The sequence below is a fragment of the Podarcis melisellensis genome, assembly GCF_964234715.1.
Source record: "Podarcis melisellensis genome assembly, chromosome: 1".
Lineage (NCBI taxonomy): Eukaryota > Metazoa > Chordata > Lepidosauria > Squamata > Lacertidae > Podarcis > Podarcis melisellensis.
Window position 1 is genome coordinate 73,991,684 of NC_138528.1, and position 14,822 is coordinate 74,006,505.

Below are 14,822 nucleotides of genomic sequence, written 5' to 3' on the forward strand. Positions count from 1 at the left end.
GTTCCATGTTTGGCTGCTTGCATCTCTCTCTCCTTTTCTCCTTGCAGCTGCAGCTTGATCATGGCTGGGGAAACAAGGGAGAAGAGAGCGTGGCAGGAATCGGGCACAGCCATGGGGCTGGAGGCTTGACCACAGAGTGCAGTGACTAGAGTGCCCTGTGGAAAGTTGCTCCAGGCTGGCTGGGCCTCTGCCCTTGCCCAGGAGGGGCCTGCCTGCCTACCTGCAGTTGTCTCCCTTTCTCTGTTGGTTCTTTAGTTCAGTTTGTACTTGTGCTGCTAGAGGACAGGAAGGGTAGAGGAGAGAGAAACAGGGTGGAGGGAGCGCAGGGCCAACCGGAAGTGGCTGGCAGACCTTATGGAAAGGGCCTTTGGGGGCCAGAGCTATGTCACAGGCCACCACAAACCTTTTTCATCAATGAAGGCAAGGTCAGAGCACAGGCTGGCTCAGTTGCTATTCAACCCTCACATGGATTTATTTCTTCACTACAGTTAAGCATATTCAAGGCACCTGAAAACCGTGTTTCTTTGAGCAGCTGTGATAAAGTTCTCTAGGTCCTCTTTTGAATTGTGTTTTGAAAGTCCTGGGCATTTGTCCTTCTTCATAGCCTTGAGAGCGGAAGGACTTCATTTGTTACCTTGTCCTCAATCTTTGGCCAGCCTTCTCTATTGGACCACTCCGTTTCATTCTGATCTCTCTCTTTCCCTCGTCCTTTTGTCTGTATTATCTCTGCCTCTTTAATGAGAGCCTCTTTGTCTATCTGTTTCAATTAATCTCCTGGCTCGAATTTGGAGAATTGGAGAGAAATGTGCAGCTAGCTTTCCCCCACCAGTGGAGAGAGATGCGTTAAAACCAGGAGAGGAATGTAGGGGGAGAAAGCCAATTAATTTGCATCCTTTCTGATTACCTTCAGTTCTGTAGCTCAGGTACAGCAGGGGACCCTCAGCAAGGCGGAAAGTGCATAATGAAGTGTGTCATAACGGTAGCAGGAGCCTCTGCCTCCCCCCTCAGACCCTTCTTAATTAGGGCTGTTTCAGTTTTAAAAGCCTGCCCTGAAGTGCAAAAGAAAATCTAATTGTGGAGCATGAGAGAGAGAGAGAAAGAGAGAGAATATATATATATATACATATTGAACTGAACCTGATGGTGCAGAGGGGTTGTATGCCAGCCAACTGCCAAAGCAACTGCTGTAATTGGTATCTTTGGCCAAACCTATGGATAAATAAATAATGAATACTGAGGAGTTGGGGCATGGGAAAAGATTTAAGCAGAAAGAGTTTATTTTCTTGCCTTGGCTTCTAGTATAGTTTTCAATGTTTCTTCTACAAGGAAAAAATGAAGACAATACTATGCTCTGCATGATTTAAGGATTACTGGCCATCGTCCCCTTGAATCAATGTACATAGAGTTTTCAATTCAGCATCTTCAGGCAGAGCAGACTGTGAGTAAATCAGAACAAAATCCTATGCATGTCTGCACAGGAATAATCTCTATTAAATTCAGTGGGACTTACTCTTAAGCCTTAAGTCTGAGGTAAATATGGAAGGAGGAAGGTTCAAATGGGATCTATGCTGATTGGATTACAAACTGGGCCTGCATTATTTTTTTTTGTCTTTTAAAAAACCAAATCATAGGGAGTGTGGGAATTGATCAAAATGTAAAGAAAGCAGAAAATGTGTTTTCTTCTCTTTTAACTTGTTTAAATGATGAGCTGGAAATGGTTTACTTTTTGTGATGGTTTTCTAAATAATTGGCAAATTAAGCCACACCAGGTAAGACTTTCGAGTGGTTAGTTGCAACGTGCTAGATTTAAGTTATAAGGGTGAATACAGATATTGATTTCTTTACAGAGAAATCTCACTATGAAGTGAGAAATTTCTGTATACCGCCTCTATTTTATTCTCCCCCACCCCAGTATAACCTTTATATGCAAAATAGGGGTACAAATTAGTATCTCTTCCAGTGTAAACTTAAACGGTACGTCCCCCACCCTGTGGTTTTCAAAGTTTCTACTAGCAGGGACCCCTTCCCAACAGTGAGTTGTCTGCTGAGAAACCATAGCACATTGCTCTCTAGTCCAGAGCATATGGTGGCCATGCCTGCTGGGTCTTGTACCTTTTGCATGTGAATTAATAGAGTGATCTAGAGCATGTTGACTTACAGCTACAGATTACAGGGTTTGATCTATAATGGTGAGCGTGCTTTCTTTGGTAGCTTCACCATTACAAACTTTCTTTTTGAATGGCTCATGATGGGTTTAGAGAAGGGGAGATAATCTGTGGTCCTCCAGATGGTGTTGAACTACAGCTCCCAACATCCCTGATAATTAACTCTGCTACCTGGGAGTCATGGGAATTGGAGTACAATAGCATCTGGAAGGCCACAGGTGCCCTTTGGTGTAGAGGAATCCCAGGCTCCCAGCTCCCTGGAACATACTTTGAGAACCCTTCGTCTACACAGAACAGAGTGGGATTGAAGATCATCCAGAAAAGTTGAGGTGTTTTTTCTTTAGTTGTGCGTGATGATACACTGATGCGCAGTATCAAGGTCAAAACCCCCAGGCTGTATCATTTCCAGGCTGCCATCTATAATTTCAGGGTTTTCTTTCTCTCTTTCTCTGGATGGCTGATCCATTAAGCCATTCAATGTACTGTGGTGCCTGCTTTAAACGGGATGGGGAACATATGGCTCTTCAGATGTTTTTTGACTCGCAGCTTCCATCATCCGCAGTCAACAATGCCAATGGTCAGGAATGATGGAAGCTGTAGTTCAGTAGCATCTGGAAGAGCCACCTCTGTTATAGAACTCGATGTAGCTTTTGTCAAACCTAAGCTAGGTAAAGGTAAAGGTACCCCTGGCCGTAAGGTCCAGTTGCAGACGACTCTGGGGTTGTGCGCTAATCTTGCTCTATAGGCTGAGGGAGCCGGCATTTGTACGCAGACAGCTTCCGGGTCATGTGGCCAGAATGACTAAGCCACTTCTGGCAAACCAGAGCAGTGCTCGGAAACACCGTTTACCTTCCCGCTGGAGTGGTACTTATTTATCTACTTGCACTTGACGTGCTTTTGAACTGCTAGGTTGGCAGGAGCTGGGACAGAGCAATGGGAGCTCACCCCATTGCGGGGATTCAAACCGCCGACCTTCCGATTGGCAAACCCTAGGCTCTGTGGTTTAGACCACAGTGCCACCTGCGTCTCACCTAAATATGTCTAAGCTAGAGAAGAGCAAAATAGTACCAGTTTGGTATATGATACTTACAGCATTTGACTACATTTTCCACCTTTCTCTTTTCTCTGTCTGTCTGTCTGTCTGTCTCTGTACTTCTCAACAGGTTTGGCACAATGACTTGCTATACAGGGCCTTAGCAACGTGGCAAAAATTGGCTGTTTTCAAGCTGCCTCCCCCCTCCCCCCTGCCCCCTTCGCTTCTGGGAGATCTGAGCTGGCTTCCCCTGCCCTGGGCATTCCTTCCCTTCTCCCACTTGCTGCGGAAGGGACAAGTCTACCATGGCTGGGGACAGACTTCCACGCAAAGTGATGGATCCCAAGAAGCTTGCCAGCCTCTTGAGGAGTGGGTCCGAAAGCATGCTGGTCATTGACAGCCGCTCCTTTGTGGAGTACAACTCATGGCATGTCCTCAGCTCCGTCAACATCTGCTGCTCCAAGCTGGTCAAGAGAAGGCTTCAGCAAGACAAAGTATCCATCACAGAGCTCATCCAGCCAGCCTCCAATATCAAGGTACTTAAGCTTGGTGCCATTGGTCACCCTTCAGTCCTGCTGTGACTCAGTGCTCCTGTCTAGCCTCAAAGGGCAGTTGACATATGAAACAATGCAATAAATGATCTGCTAATGCTGTTGTATTAAGTTGGGACTTAGGCTACCTAGTGGTCCTATTAGAGACCTTTTCATTTACAAATATACAGCAGCCCAGGTTGCAGTTCAAAAGGAAGGCCAGTGCAGAACCAGCAAGGAGGAGCTTTTTAATCCTCTCCCCATGTGCTGTTTTTCTTCTGAAAGTTGCCCCACACCAGATGCTTTTATCGTTATTGGGGAAATATGAGTATGAGTCAGAAAGGGTTAAGAAACTTCTCTCCTCCATTGCTAGTCTTCTGCTTCTGTCATGGCTGCATAATTCCCAATTCCATTGTGGTAAAAAAAACCCCACACAAAATTCATACTCCAAGAGAATACCGGGATTACACAAAATGTGTTGTTCTGCCTTTAGACCAAAACTGTTTTGGACATAGTGGGGACCAAATAGAGTTAACACAAGCATAGTATTAACTAACATATAAGGCTGCACAAGCACTGAGAATGCTGCTTGCAGTTCTGATTGCTACATATATTCATTGGCAATGCAAAAGTGTTTTAAGATTGGTTCTACACAAGCTCTTTTCTCTGAAAGTACCTACTTTTTTTGCTTTGCTGTATAAAAATGAAACCAGAGCGGGGAATAAGAGAAAATATAATTAACCCCTCATCAAAACAGAAAATTACAATAAGGAACAATGAAGAGAGGCTGTTCAAGGGGTGATTAGAGGGCTGTTCATCATTAATCCCCAGGATACTCAATGGCCAGCAATAAAACAGGCTGAACCTGCAAACAGGAAGTTTTTAATTAACATTGAAAAGAGACCTTTGCTGAATAGGGCTTACTATTAAGTAAACATTGTGAAAGGCTCTTGGCCGTGAAATAGCACATTGCCTGATAATATAGTGCTATTTTAGTGCTTGACTCTGTTTTAATTTTGTTTCCAGAGGATCACTAAAAAAAAACCACACCAAACTCCACATCATTAAAAATATTTGTGTGTGGAAGAAACGTCAGAGTGTCTGTAATACAGGCAGTGTTTCCTCTATTCATTCATCGAACCTAGTTCTGTGTCTCTCTGAACTCAGTTGCCTGATGCATAATCTATCCTCAAGAGCCATGGGTTAGCAGGGATAATCCTTTGAAGTAGGATTTATGTCAATGAAAATAATTGCATGCAGAGCAAATTGTGTGCAGAAGGGAGGAAGGAGCAGCAGCGATGTGCTACTGACGAGCCATCATTCTTGATCCTTTTTCCTTACAAAGGGCAGTGAATGACACAGAGGTGGTAAAACTCTGCATGCCCATTTGGCACGGTCTGTCTTCTGCTTGCCAATGTTCTTCTGAAGCAGGAGAGGTTAACTACTGGTGCCTCTTCTTTCTAGAACCTTGAGGGCAAGCAATTCAACCTCCATATCTAAATTGTTGATCAATTCCATCAACCTCCTTTTCCAGAGTCAACCTCTGCTCACATCTACTTTGCCTTTTTACTAACAAGTTTTGTTGTGCTATGCTGCATGGGGCTGGCATGCAGCCTCCTTCACCTTGGGTGTGAAGGGCATAAGTGCCCAACACTAAGGTTTCCTTCTGATGTAATAGAGCACACCCAGAAGGGAACTGCCTATGTCCCCCATAAGGAACACCTGGTTTCACAATCAGGTGTGCAGATAGTACCCTGTGAAATGAGGCATACGTTTCCCACTGAATATCTCCATGTTCATCATAGCCAACCAGCCGTGTGGTCCAGTAGAAGAGCAGAATAGGCTGAAGCAGGCTGTGCAGCTGCACTATGAGATCTAAAAATAGGTGTAAGTGCAAGGCTTCGCCATGCTGCCCTATAGCAAAGGCAAGCTGGGATGCTTATTCATACAGCCGAGGAGGAGACAGGTGAAAGGGTAAAGGAAGGAAATTTTATAAAAATAGGTGGTTTTGCTCCACCCAGGGAATTTAGTCTCAATGGTGCTTACCCCCAAGGAAGTACAGTGGTACCTCAGGTTAAGTACTTAATTCATTCCGGAAGTCTGTTCTTAACCTGAAACTTCTTAACCTGAAGCCCCACTTTAGCTAATGGCTAATGGGGCCTTCTGCTGCTGCTGCGCCGCCAGAGCACAATTTCTGTTCTCATCCTCAAGCAAAGTTCTTAACCTGAGGTACTATTCCTGGGTTAGCGGAGTCTGTAACCTGAAGCGTATGTAACCTGAAGCGTATGTAACCCGAGGTACCACTGTATACACACTTATGTGACAGCAAATCCCTTTGCATTCAGTAGGGTTTTCTCACAGGTAAGTGTGTGTTGTATTGCAGGATTCTGGTTGCCAGCATCTTTTATATCGGTAATGCTTATTTGCTATTGGCATGTAGAAATTAAGCAGGTTAAGCTGCATGTCAGGCCAAGGAGCACAGCTAACAGCAACAACAAAGAGAGTCTGGCAACCCTTGTCAGGTATGCTCTTTCTGACATGCTGAGTTTTAAATCCTTGCTACCAGCCTTACAAAACAGAAAAGCAAGGAGGCAAGCTTTTATCTCATGACGTATAGACCTTGTTGTCGCCCACACAGCCTGCTGCCCTTCTTCCGAAGAGCCCAGGTACAGTCTATTCAGTTCAGCAGCCATCCTTTCACAATAGACCCTCCCCTCCGGCTCTCTATTTGTGGGTAGCCCTCAGCAGCTGGATTGCTTTTTAGTGTTTGTTCTTGCTTTCCCTTCCCCCATTTTATTATTTTGTAGCAAAGAATGGTAATTCAAGCGATTAATCAAATGCTAGGCCCAGCTGGAGCCATCTGTGGAGTCCTCATAATCTCCCTCCTCCCCTTGCATGTGTGCACACGGCTCATTGCAATTGGCTAGCAGTGACATCACCCCTGCTTGGATGTGGGGAGCGTGGAGTGTGTGAGGGAAAAAAAATACTTCTTGCCTCCAGTCTGCTTTACTGACGCTTCAAGGGAAGGTTACAGAGAATGGTTCCTGAATGGCTTTTTAAAGCACTACGAAGAACACTGGATAATATACAGCATCATCTATTTTTGTTCTTAACTGCTTAGGGAGCTGGAGGGTGAGGGGGTGTGTGTCTGTCACTGCTGCCGTGCTTAAAAGCTAAACGCAATTCTGAGAGAGCTGCTTGACCTAGAATAACTTGCTAGCTATTCCCAAATACTGTACAGGGAAATTGACTTGCCATCTGGTAACTGTTGCAAGGAGAGCAAGAAATGAGTTAAGGAGCTGCTCTCAAATGAGACAGCTCAGAAGGCATCTGCAGACATACCTGTATTCCATGATTCTGTATTCCATGCAGGTACCACATAAGCATGGGCAGTGTCCTGAGAACCTTAGTCCTGCACTTAAAACCCCCCAAACCCCAAACAAACCTACAACAGGTTTGGAGCTCTTTTGATTACACACGATAGGCTTTCAATGTGCATGTGACCTGGTCAAAGGTATATGTTGAATTGGATTTTTAGGGATCATTGTAGAAAGGCAGAAAAAATAGTATGATAAGCCAAAGTTACACACATTTCTTCATTTAGATCCTTCATGCATGTTGAAGAACTGGTCTCTTTGGGAGTCAGATTTTGGGTTACATACGTGTAGAAGTTTGATCTTGCTTTTATTTTTTAGTGGAGGGTGGCCTAAACACCCAGACAATTTGTAGGTGATTGCGGAATGAATGCAAGCTTCTTCTCTCCCTGCTCTCCAAAGGTGAAGAGTTGGGAGTAGGGGGCCTGATTTAAATCAGGACCACTGTGCAAAACAACACCTCTCCTATACCTCATGCCAGTGCCCTGATCCAGATTGAGCCTCCCAAAGCTGCCATTTATTTTAAAATATTCATTCACACAATTGCTAACTGTGTGGTGGCTATCTCATCTATAGAGTTTGGCCCTAAATCTTCTCCCCAGAAATTATTTTTGCCAGTTAAAATTTTTAATTAGGTGGTTTAAGAAAAAATAAGTTGAGTTGAAAGGCATTTTTTTTTAATTTAAAAATATTTCTGTTTTTGCTTTATGGTTTGGTTTTCAAATGCTGCAGTTTACAGGTTTTGATTTCATATAACTACTAAAATAGCAAATATGAATATCTATAGGGGAAATAACTGGAGTTAAAATGCAACAACAGTAAAGGAACTTGGGGGAATTTTCATGGTGACTTTCACAGGAACAAAACATTGATTCAAATGATGTAATCAAAAACTTGCACAGGTCTTTTGTATTCATCATGCTAGATTTCTCAATGTAAATAATAGTACTGCATCTGTTGTATTGTTGATCATCATGTGTAGATATGGATATACAGTGTTTGATTCGTAGATAAATTCTGCAGCCTGAACAAACTATCCCAATCTGACAAATTTGCTTATTTTGCTTATTCTTGCATAATTTACTCTGCTTCAGAGACTCTTAGCCCTATCCTTTCTGAATCCTTTTTAAAGCTGTCTGGCAGTCATCATATCATGTGAGAGCAACTTTTACAAAGTAATTATACATCATATGAAAAAAAATATTCAATGGAATACCCACCATTGCTTTCAATGGGAGTCAGTCAAGATACCTGAAACCTGTGCCTAAATTCCATTGATTTCAACAAAAGGGCATTAACGAGAAGGTACATTGAAGATGTAAATCATGTAACAGCAGCAAGTTCCTGGCTCTATGTGTTTGGTGATCTGTTGAAAGTGGGGTGAGCAATTTTGCATGGTTGGGGTTTTGGGTTGTTTTTTTGTGTGCAAGATTTGGAGAAGAGGTGACAGCAAAGGAAGAATGCCTTGTGAGATTTTGGGTGCTAGTTAATTGTCTCTCTTGGGAAATGAGGCAATTCCAGGTGGAGATTTCTGCTATAGGATTTGTTTATTTTGTCACATTCCAGCAAAGGCGAATACATTGAGCTATCCATGTATGTTGTTCTTGCAATGAATCTCTGAGGTGGGTTAGGCTGAGAGTGGCAAGACTTACCAAGTGAACTTCATTCTTCAAGAGCTTGAGAAAGGGATTTGAACCCAGGTCTCTCTAGTCTCACATTAAACACTATATACATTACATCTGATTTAGGCACTGTATCCTTCTGTCAAGGACATAGCAACTCTGTCTAAAAGGAAGCAATCCTGGCCCTGTAACAACATATTGTTTGCATATTTGCTCTGACGTAAGTGTCATTGTATTCAATGGGGTCTACTGACTTGTATGTCTGCATAGAATTATACAATTAATAAAAAATATTATGTAGGACTCTGTTAACACACCACATTATTCACAGTAGTATGACCAGTTTTGAATCCCCGTGAAGGGGTGAGCTTCCGTTGTTCAGTCCCAGCTTCTGCCAAGCTAGCAGTTCGAAAGCACATCAAAGTGCAAGTAGATAAATAGGTACCACTCCGGCGGGAAGGTAAATGGCGTTTCCGTGTGCTGCTCTGGTTTGCCAGAAGCGGCTTAGTCATGCTGGCCACATGACCCAGAAGCTGTCTGCGGACGAACTCCAGCTCCCTCGGCCTATAGAGTGAGATGAGCTGCCAACCCCAGAGTCATCCATGACTGGACCTAACGGTCAGGGGTACCTTTACCTTTACCTTTACCTTTTTATGGCCAGTTTACTGTCAACTTACAACCAGTGTGTTGTGTAGTGGTTAAAATAGGACTTGGGAGACCAGGGTTCAAGTTGTTACCTGTCCATGAAGCTCACCGGGTGACCTTGGTTCAGTCACTGTCTTTCAGCCTAGCCAACCTCACAGGACTGTTGTGAGTAGAAACTAGGGGAGAATACCATGTATGCCATCTTGAGCCCCTTGGAGTAAAGGTGGGATATAAATTTAAGTGACATAAATAAATAAACTTCACATGCACAGAACAGGATTCTGTGCCAAAGTGACCCAAGTTCAGTTGTAAAAAAAATAAATTGAATTCTGCAGCAGCAATAAATTATGCATATCTAGCAAATTTGCATGCACTGCTTGTTTTCCATGTTCTGCTGCTTCTGGTCATGAGCATAGACTAGGAGCTGTGCAGGATAGCAAAGCTTTACCTCCTGATGGCTAGAAATGCCATGCAGCAGCTCTCTGGTTCCTGCATCTCCTATGCTGGCCTCCTGAACCTGGCCATACCCTCACCATCACCCTGCTGTCCACACATAGTGGCCAAAGATCAGAAGAGAGGAGCCTGTTCTATACACATAGGCACCCCACTCCCATGATCTAGAACTCTGTGCTATCAGGGTTCTAGGGAGCCACCCTGCATAGAGTTCGCCCCTTTCCTGAGACCTTACCCTCAGTGCATGGACAGCAGTCGGGGCATTCAGCCGGGATAGGGCGCAGAGTCAGAAGCATGACCTTGATCTCCTTATGCAGCTGTAACCACGCAAGGGGTAAGTGCCCAAACAGATCTTATATGTTGTCAAGATGCTTGTAATAAAGGTCATTCGTAAATTATAGCTGTAAGCCTTTGGGGTTCTGGGACTAAGGGGCTTTAGTTGTTAGAGGCAAGGTCAGAGATAGCAGAGAGAGAGAGAGAGAGAGAGAGAGAGAGAGAGAGAGAGAGAGAGAGAGAGAGAGAGAAGCAAATCCCTTTCAGGATGTTGATTGTTGCACCCTTATCTTCTCAGTTGCTCATGTAACAACTGCATGAAATACAACTAGTTCTTTTTTAGCTTTTTTTTTTTTTAAAAAAACCAATATTAATTGAATATGTGTTTGCTTTCCTTGTGGTCAGAGAGGAGAAACTTTGGAGGACTGCCAGTCCATTCATGAAGTTGCAACCTCCTCCTTTAACTTGCAGCCCCTGAGTCAGTCCCATGTGTGGCTTCTGGCAGGTCGATGGGAGCCTCCTTAAGCTTAGTTCAGATAGTATATTTACGTGAAGCGTTGAGTCAGAAGAATCTGAGAGCAGGGCAGATCCCTACTACATGCCTCGATTGCTCGCCTGCAACCCAGGGCCACTCTTTTTGGGACAGTAAAAAACCCCAAACCAATTACGCTTAAATTGTGAGTTTTGGCCTTCTTTTGTAACCGGTGATGCTTCTTCAAACTCTCCTGAGATGAGGAGGGACACGTGGAGGGCAGCAGTGTTGTGAATTACCCTCATGTTATTATGTGGGGTCTTTTTGTTTCTAATGGGGGAGGGGGCAGGGGGTGAGTGGAGCTGCTGCTGAGTAGCAGATGGCAGGAAGGGTGACATCATAGGCACAATTGTCCTACCCCATTATTCTTCCTGACAAGCTCCTGCCCTCCTTTTTGGTTTCCTGCTGACAGAATTTGAAATTGTGTGTGTGTGTGTGCGCTGGGAGGCAGCCAGAGGTCCTCCCAAATTCCTCCCTTTTGGGTAAATTATGTTTATCTAGTACTAGTAGTATTTTATTATCGCTTCTAAAACAGTCAGGTGCTGACTATAAAGACAGGCCCTCCTCCCAGTTCGCAACTGTAGGGAATGGAAAGAGTAAGAGGAGATCCGTATGGCCTATATAATTTGGGTTGGTATGTGAGACAGGAAGGTTATGTTTTTACACATGTGCGCAGGCCAGACGTGGACATGCTTTCCCAGGATCAGGTTCCTGTGAGTTCATTGTGACTTACTTGAGATTTAGGATTGCAGCCTTGGGAGTTGTCAGCTCCAGGCTCTACAAGGTCTCCTGTTTCTTTATGGTTTAAGAGAAGGAAGATACTATGCTGTGTATTGCCTCACCTCCCAGCCATTGTCATTCCAGTAATGTGATGGGGAAAATGCATTGGGGAAATATGCCCTTCCCTGTAGCCAAGGCTGGCCTCAAGACTCTGCAATCTGTTGCTCATGCCAAGGCCTCTGCATTGTGCCTGGCCCTAACTTCTGGCCCTGGTATTGCCCCTCCTTGCTATGGCTAACTTTTCACCTTCCCTCTCTGAATGAGCAGGTTGGGACAGAATTAGGAGCAGCATCCTCTGCTTACCTCACCCTCTGGACCTATATGCAGGTTGAACCCACAGAAGGAGGGCAAGTGAATGGGGCATTCACTTCTTCTTTGGAGATCACTTGGAGCTGAGTAAGATTGTCTTCCATAAACACGGTTTTAAGAGGAGGCGGTCCCATTCAAGGAGATGGCTTGCTAAGGCCATTTTGCCCAAGGACCCCTCCATACACACAGTAACATACAGGAGACTTCTCTAGTTTGGAATGTCACTCTTAGTCTGTGTCCCTTGCTACTGGGTTGGCGAATTTGCATGATCACATTTGTGGGCTGAGATCCGGTTCCTTCATTTGCAACACTAAAGGGGGGGGGGGTTAGGATTCTTTTATCATGGCAAACCAGTTTATATGTAGGGATTGATTTGTTACTCTGCAGCTTGAAACGTGCTTGATGTGGAAGGTGATTTCCATGGCATTTATATTTTCATGCAAATGTGCTTAGGATCGCAACCTTTTGAATGAGGAAGAATCAAGGGGGCTCTTGAGTTAAGAAATGTTGCACATCACTGCAGTTAAGCTTGATTATTTGATTGTGGGTTTTGCTTTGATGCTGCAGGCTCATTCAGCCGCAGCATTGTATAACCCAGGTAAGTTTGTTTAGAAGTGCATCCCTTTTTCATCCCTCTTCTGTCATTCTCACAAGTCGGGACGAGGTAGTAGGTGATGAAGCCTGAGCTGGAGACAAGGAAGAGAGGCTTTGGTTATGACAAGTGGAAACTGCATAGGTCTGGTCAGGGAAGCATTCTGGGGGCAGAGAAAGGGTTTGGGAACCCTGTGCAAGCAGGCACTAACAGTTGAGGCTTTTAAACATAGATCCATGTCAGCCGTCACTCAACACTTTTATAGTTGAAGGAAACGCAATCCCGTTTAGCCAAAATGTATTTGAAACATCCACACCCCTTCCCGCTATTCCCCAGTTCTGAACTCAGCCCAGGCAATACCATGTTTACTCGATGTGGCTTGCTTCTGTGCTGCCAGTGCTTGTCTGGGATTTCTATTGCCTGAAACCTTATAACTTTAATAAGATATAAACCGTGTCGCATCCATCTGCCGTTGCTCAGCAACCCGTCAGTAATGCCCAAAACAAAGCTCCCCATGTGGAAGGAACACTAAATCCTACTGTGGGATAATTCTGCTTCCAAAGCTGTTGTTTCCTTCGCTGCTAACAGCCCTGTCCTGGTAGCGAATCCTCCCACCTGTGGCAGCAGTGCGCACTGCGCATGAGTGACTCTCCTGTCACCTTTGCCCCTGTGGCCAGGGCTGGAGGGATTACTTTGCTTGCCATGCTGGATGTGCTTAGGTTATGTCACAAGAATAAATGTCTGCTGTTATCTTTAAAAAACGCAGGGCACTTGTATTAAATTTTCCAATACAAGCCAGGAAATATATTGTTGTTGTTGTTTGCTTGTTTGTTTTTTTAAGTCAGAAAGGCCAATGAAGTGTATCCTTTGGTGCTTCTCAGCTAGATCAATAACTCAATTTCTCAGTATTCCTCTCAGGTGCAAAATGATCGTTGCAACACTGCATGTCACATGCATTTTCTTAGCAGGTTATTCATGCTGAAGCCTTGGAACTGGTGTTAATGAGCATGTTGCAGGGGAAATTAAAATGGGAATGGGCCACTCAGTATCTTTTGGATTCTGATCACAGGGTTTTGGAATATGTACTAGGGAAAATGGCAGGCAGTGAGTATAAAAGATGTGGCGTGAGTATATATGTGTGAAGGTGCAGGTGAAGGCAGGATCAGCCAAAGAACCAGGCTCCCTTCTTATGAGAACCTCTCCGTTAGAGCATAAAAAGGGGAATTCTCTCCCGCTCCTTTTCCAGCCGTAATGTCCCACAGTCCTTCTGCTTCTTAACTCCCACCCCTCTTGAGTTTCAGATACTACAGACAAAACCAAATATCCATTTCCACTGGAAATATTTAGTGAGGCATGACATGCTTGGCATTTATTTATGCTGCTCTCTTATAGTGGTTTGTTTTGACAGTCATAATTGAGGGCTAAATTAGCATCAATAGCATCCCTCAAGTTTCATGCTGGCAGCCAGACACGAGTCAATCAGCAAGGGATGTGTTGAAAGTTGCCAGGCAACTACACATGGTTAAACAGGTCCAGTGAACTCAAAACAACTTGGAATAGAATCTGTTTTCTCTGTGGATTTGCAAGTTGGTTTTGCACACTCTTCTATGTCCAGAGGAAGGTGCCTGGGATGTAGCTTTTTGTTCATCTTGTTTAGGTTTGCATGAGCTTCTCAAATGGCTAAGATAGAGTCGTAGACTTGGAAGGTTCCCCAAGGGCCATCTAGTTCAACCCCCTGCTATGCAGGAATCTCAACTAGATTGTACACGACAGATGGCCATCCAACCTCTGCTTCGAAACCTCCAAGGAAGGAGACTGCAATTAAACAAAAATCTGATGTGACCTTCCCTAGCTTTTTGAGGATGCAGTCTTTTGTTCCCCACCCCAGATTTGTTAGTATAAAGGGAGAAATGTGAGAGATTGGTGTGGCATAAAAAGGGTCAGCCATAAGGGCTCCATAGGCTGCATCCAACTGAGTTAAGCCAGACCTAGTGATATTGATGGATCTAATATAGCCATGTCCATCCATTTAGTGGGCCGACTTGCAGGACTCTCACAAAAGTGGTCTCATATAGGAACGGGTGGTACGGTTCCCATGGCAATTGCACACCTGACGTGTGCTGCATGGCTGGACTCTTTCTGCCATCTGGGCTAGTGGTAGTCTGCATGGGCACTGACATGCCAGACTCTTGAAAACCAGGCGTGCACAGAAGCAGCATTAGCTTCTATCCACAGATAGGTTTTCTTATTTTCATGCATCTAATTAACTAGGCTAGTGCAAAGGAATTTGAAGGTAAAAAGGAAGTGAAATGACATTTGGAGTTATTAGCATTACAGCAAGCCCTAAAAGCTGCAGTCAGACGTCTCTCCCATCCTGACCCAGAGATGCCAGAAATAGAGCCTGGAAACTTCTGCAAGTAAACTAGATGCTCTACCACTGAGCCATGACACTTCCCCATATTGTGACTGTATGTTTCCCCACCTTTTTTTGCTAATAGCAGTTCTGGAAGGGGT

At 44.3% G+C, this 14,822-nt stretch overlaps 1 protein-coding gene across 3 annotated transcripts in view; it reads left to right on the top strand.

The window, feature by feature from the left end:
• DUSP8 (dual specificity phosphatase 8) overlaps positions 1 to 14,822 on the top strand; it is an 82,392-nt gene that overhangs the window by 16,773 nt on the left and 50,797 nt on the right. The window contains exons 1-2 of one of the 3 annotated variants that reach the window (XM_081903834.1): positions 698 to 1,438; positions 3,329 to 3,734. In XM_081903834.1, the coding sequence (XP_081759960.1) occupies positions 3,504 to 3,734 (231 nt within the window). In that variant the 5' untranslated portion in view covers positions 698 to 1,438; positions 3,329 to 3,503. Of the gene's footprint in view, positions 1 to 697; positions 1,439 to 3,183; positions 3,735 to 14,822 lie in introns of those variants that run through there. The other 2 variants (XM_081903832.1, XM_081903833.1) reach the window with 2 other exon arrangements.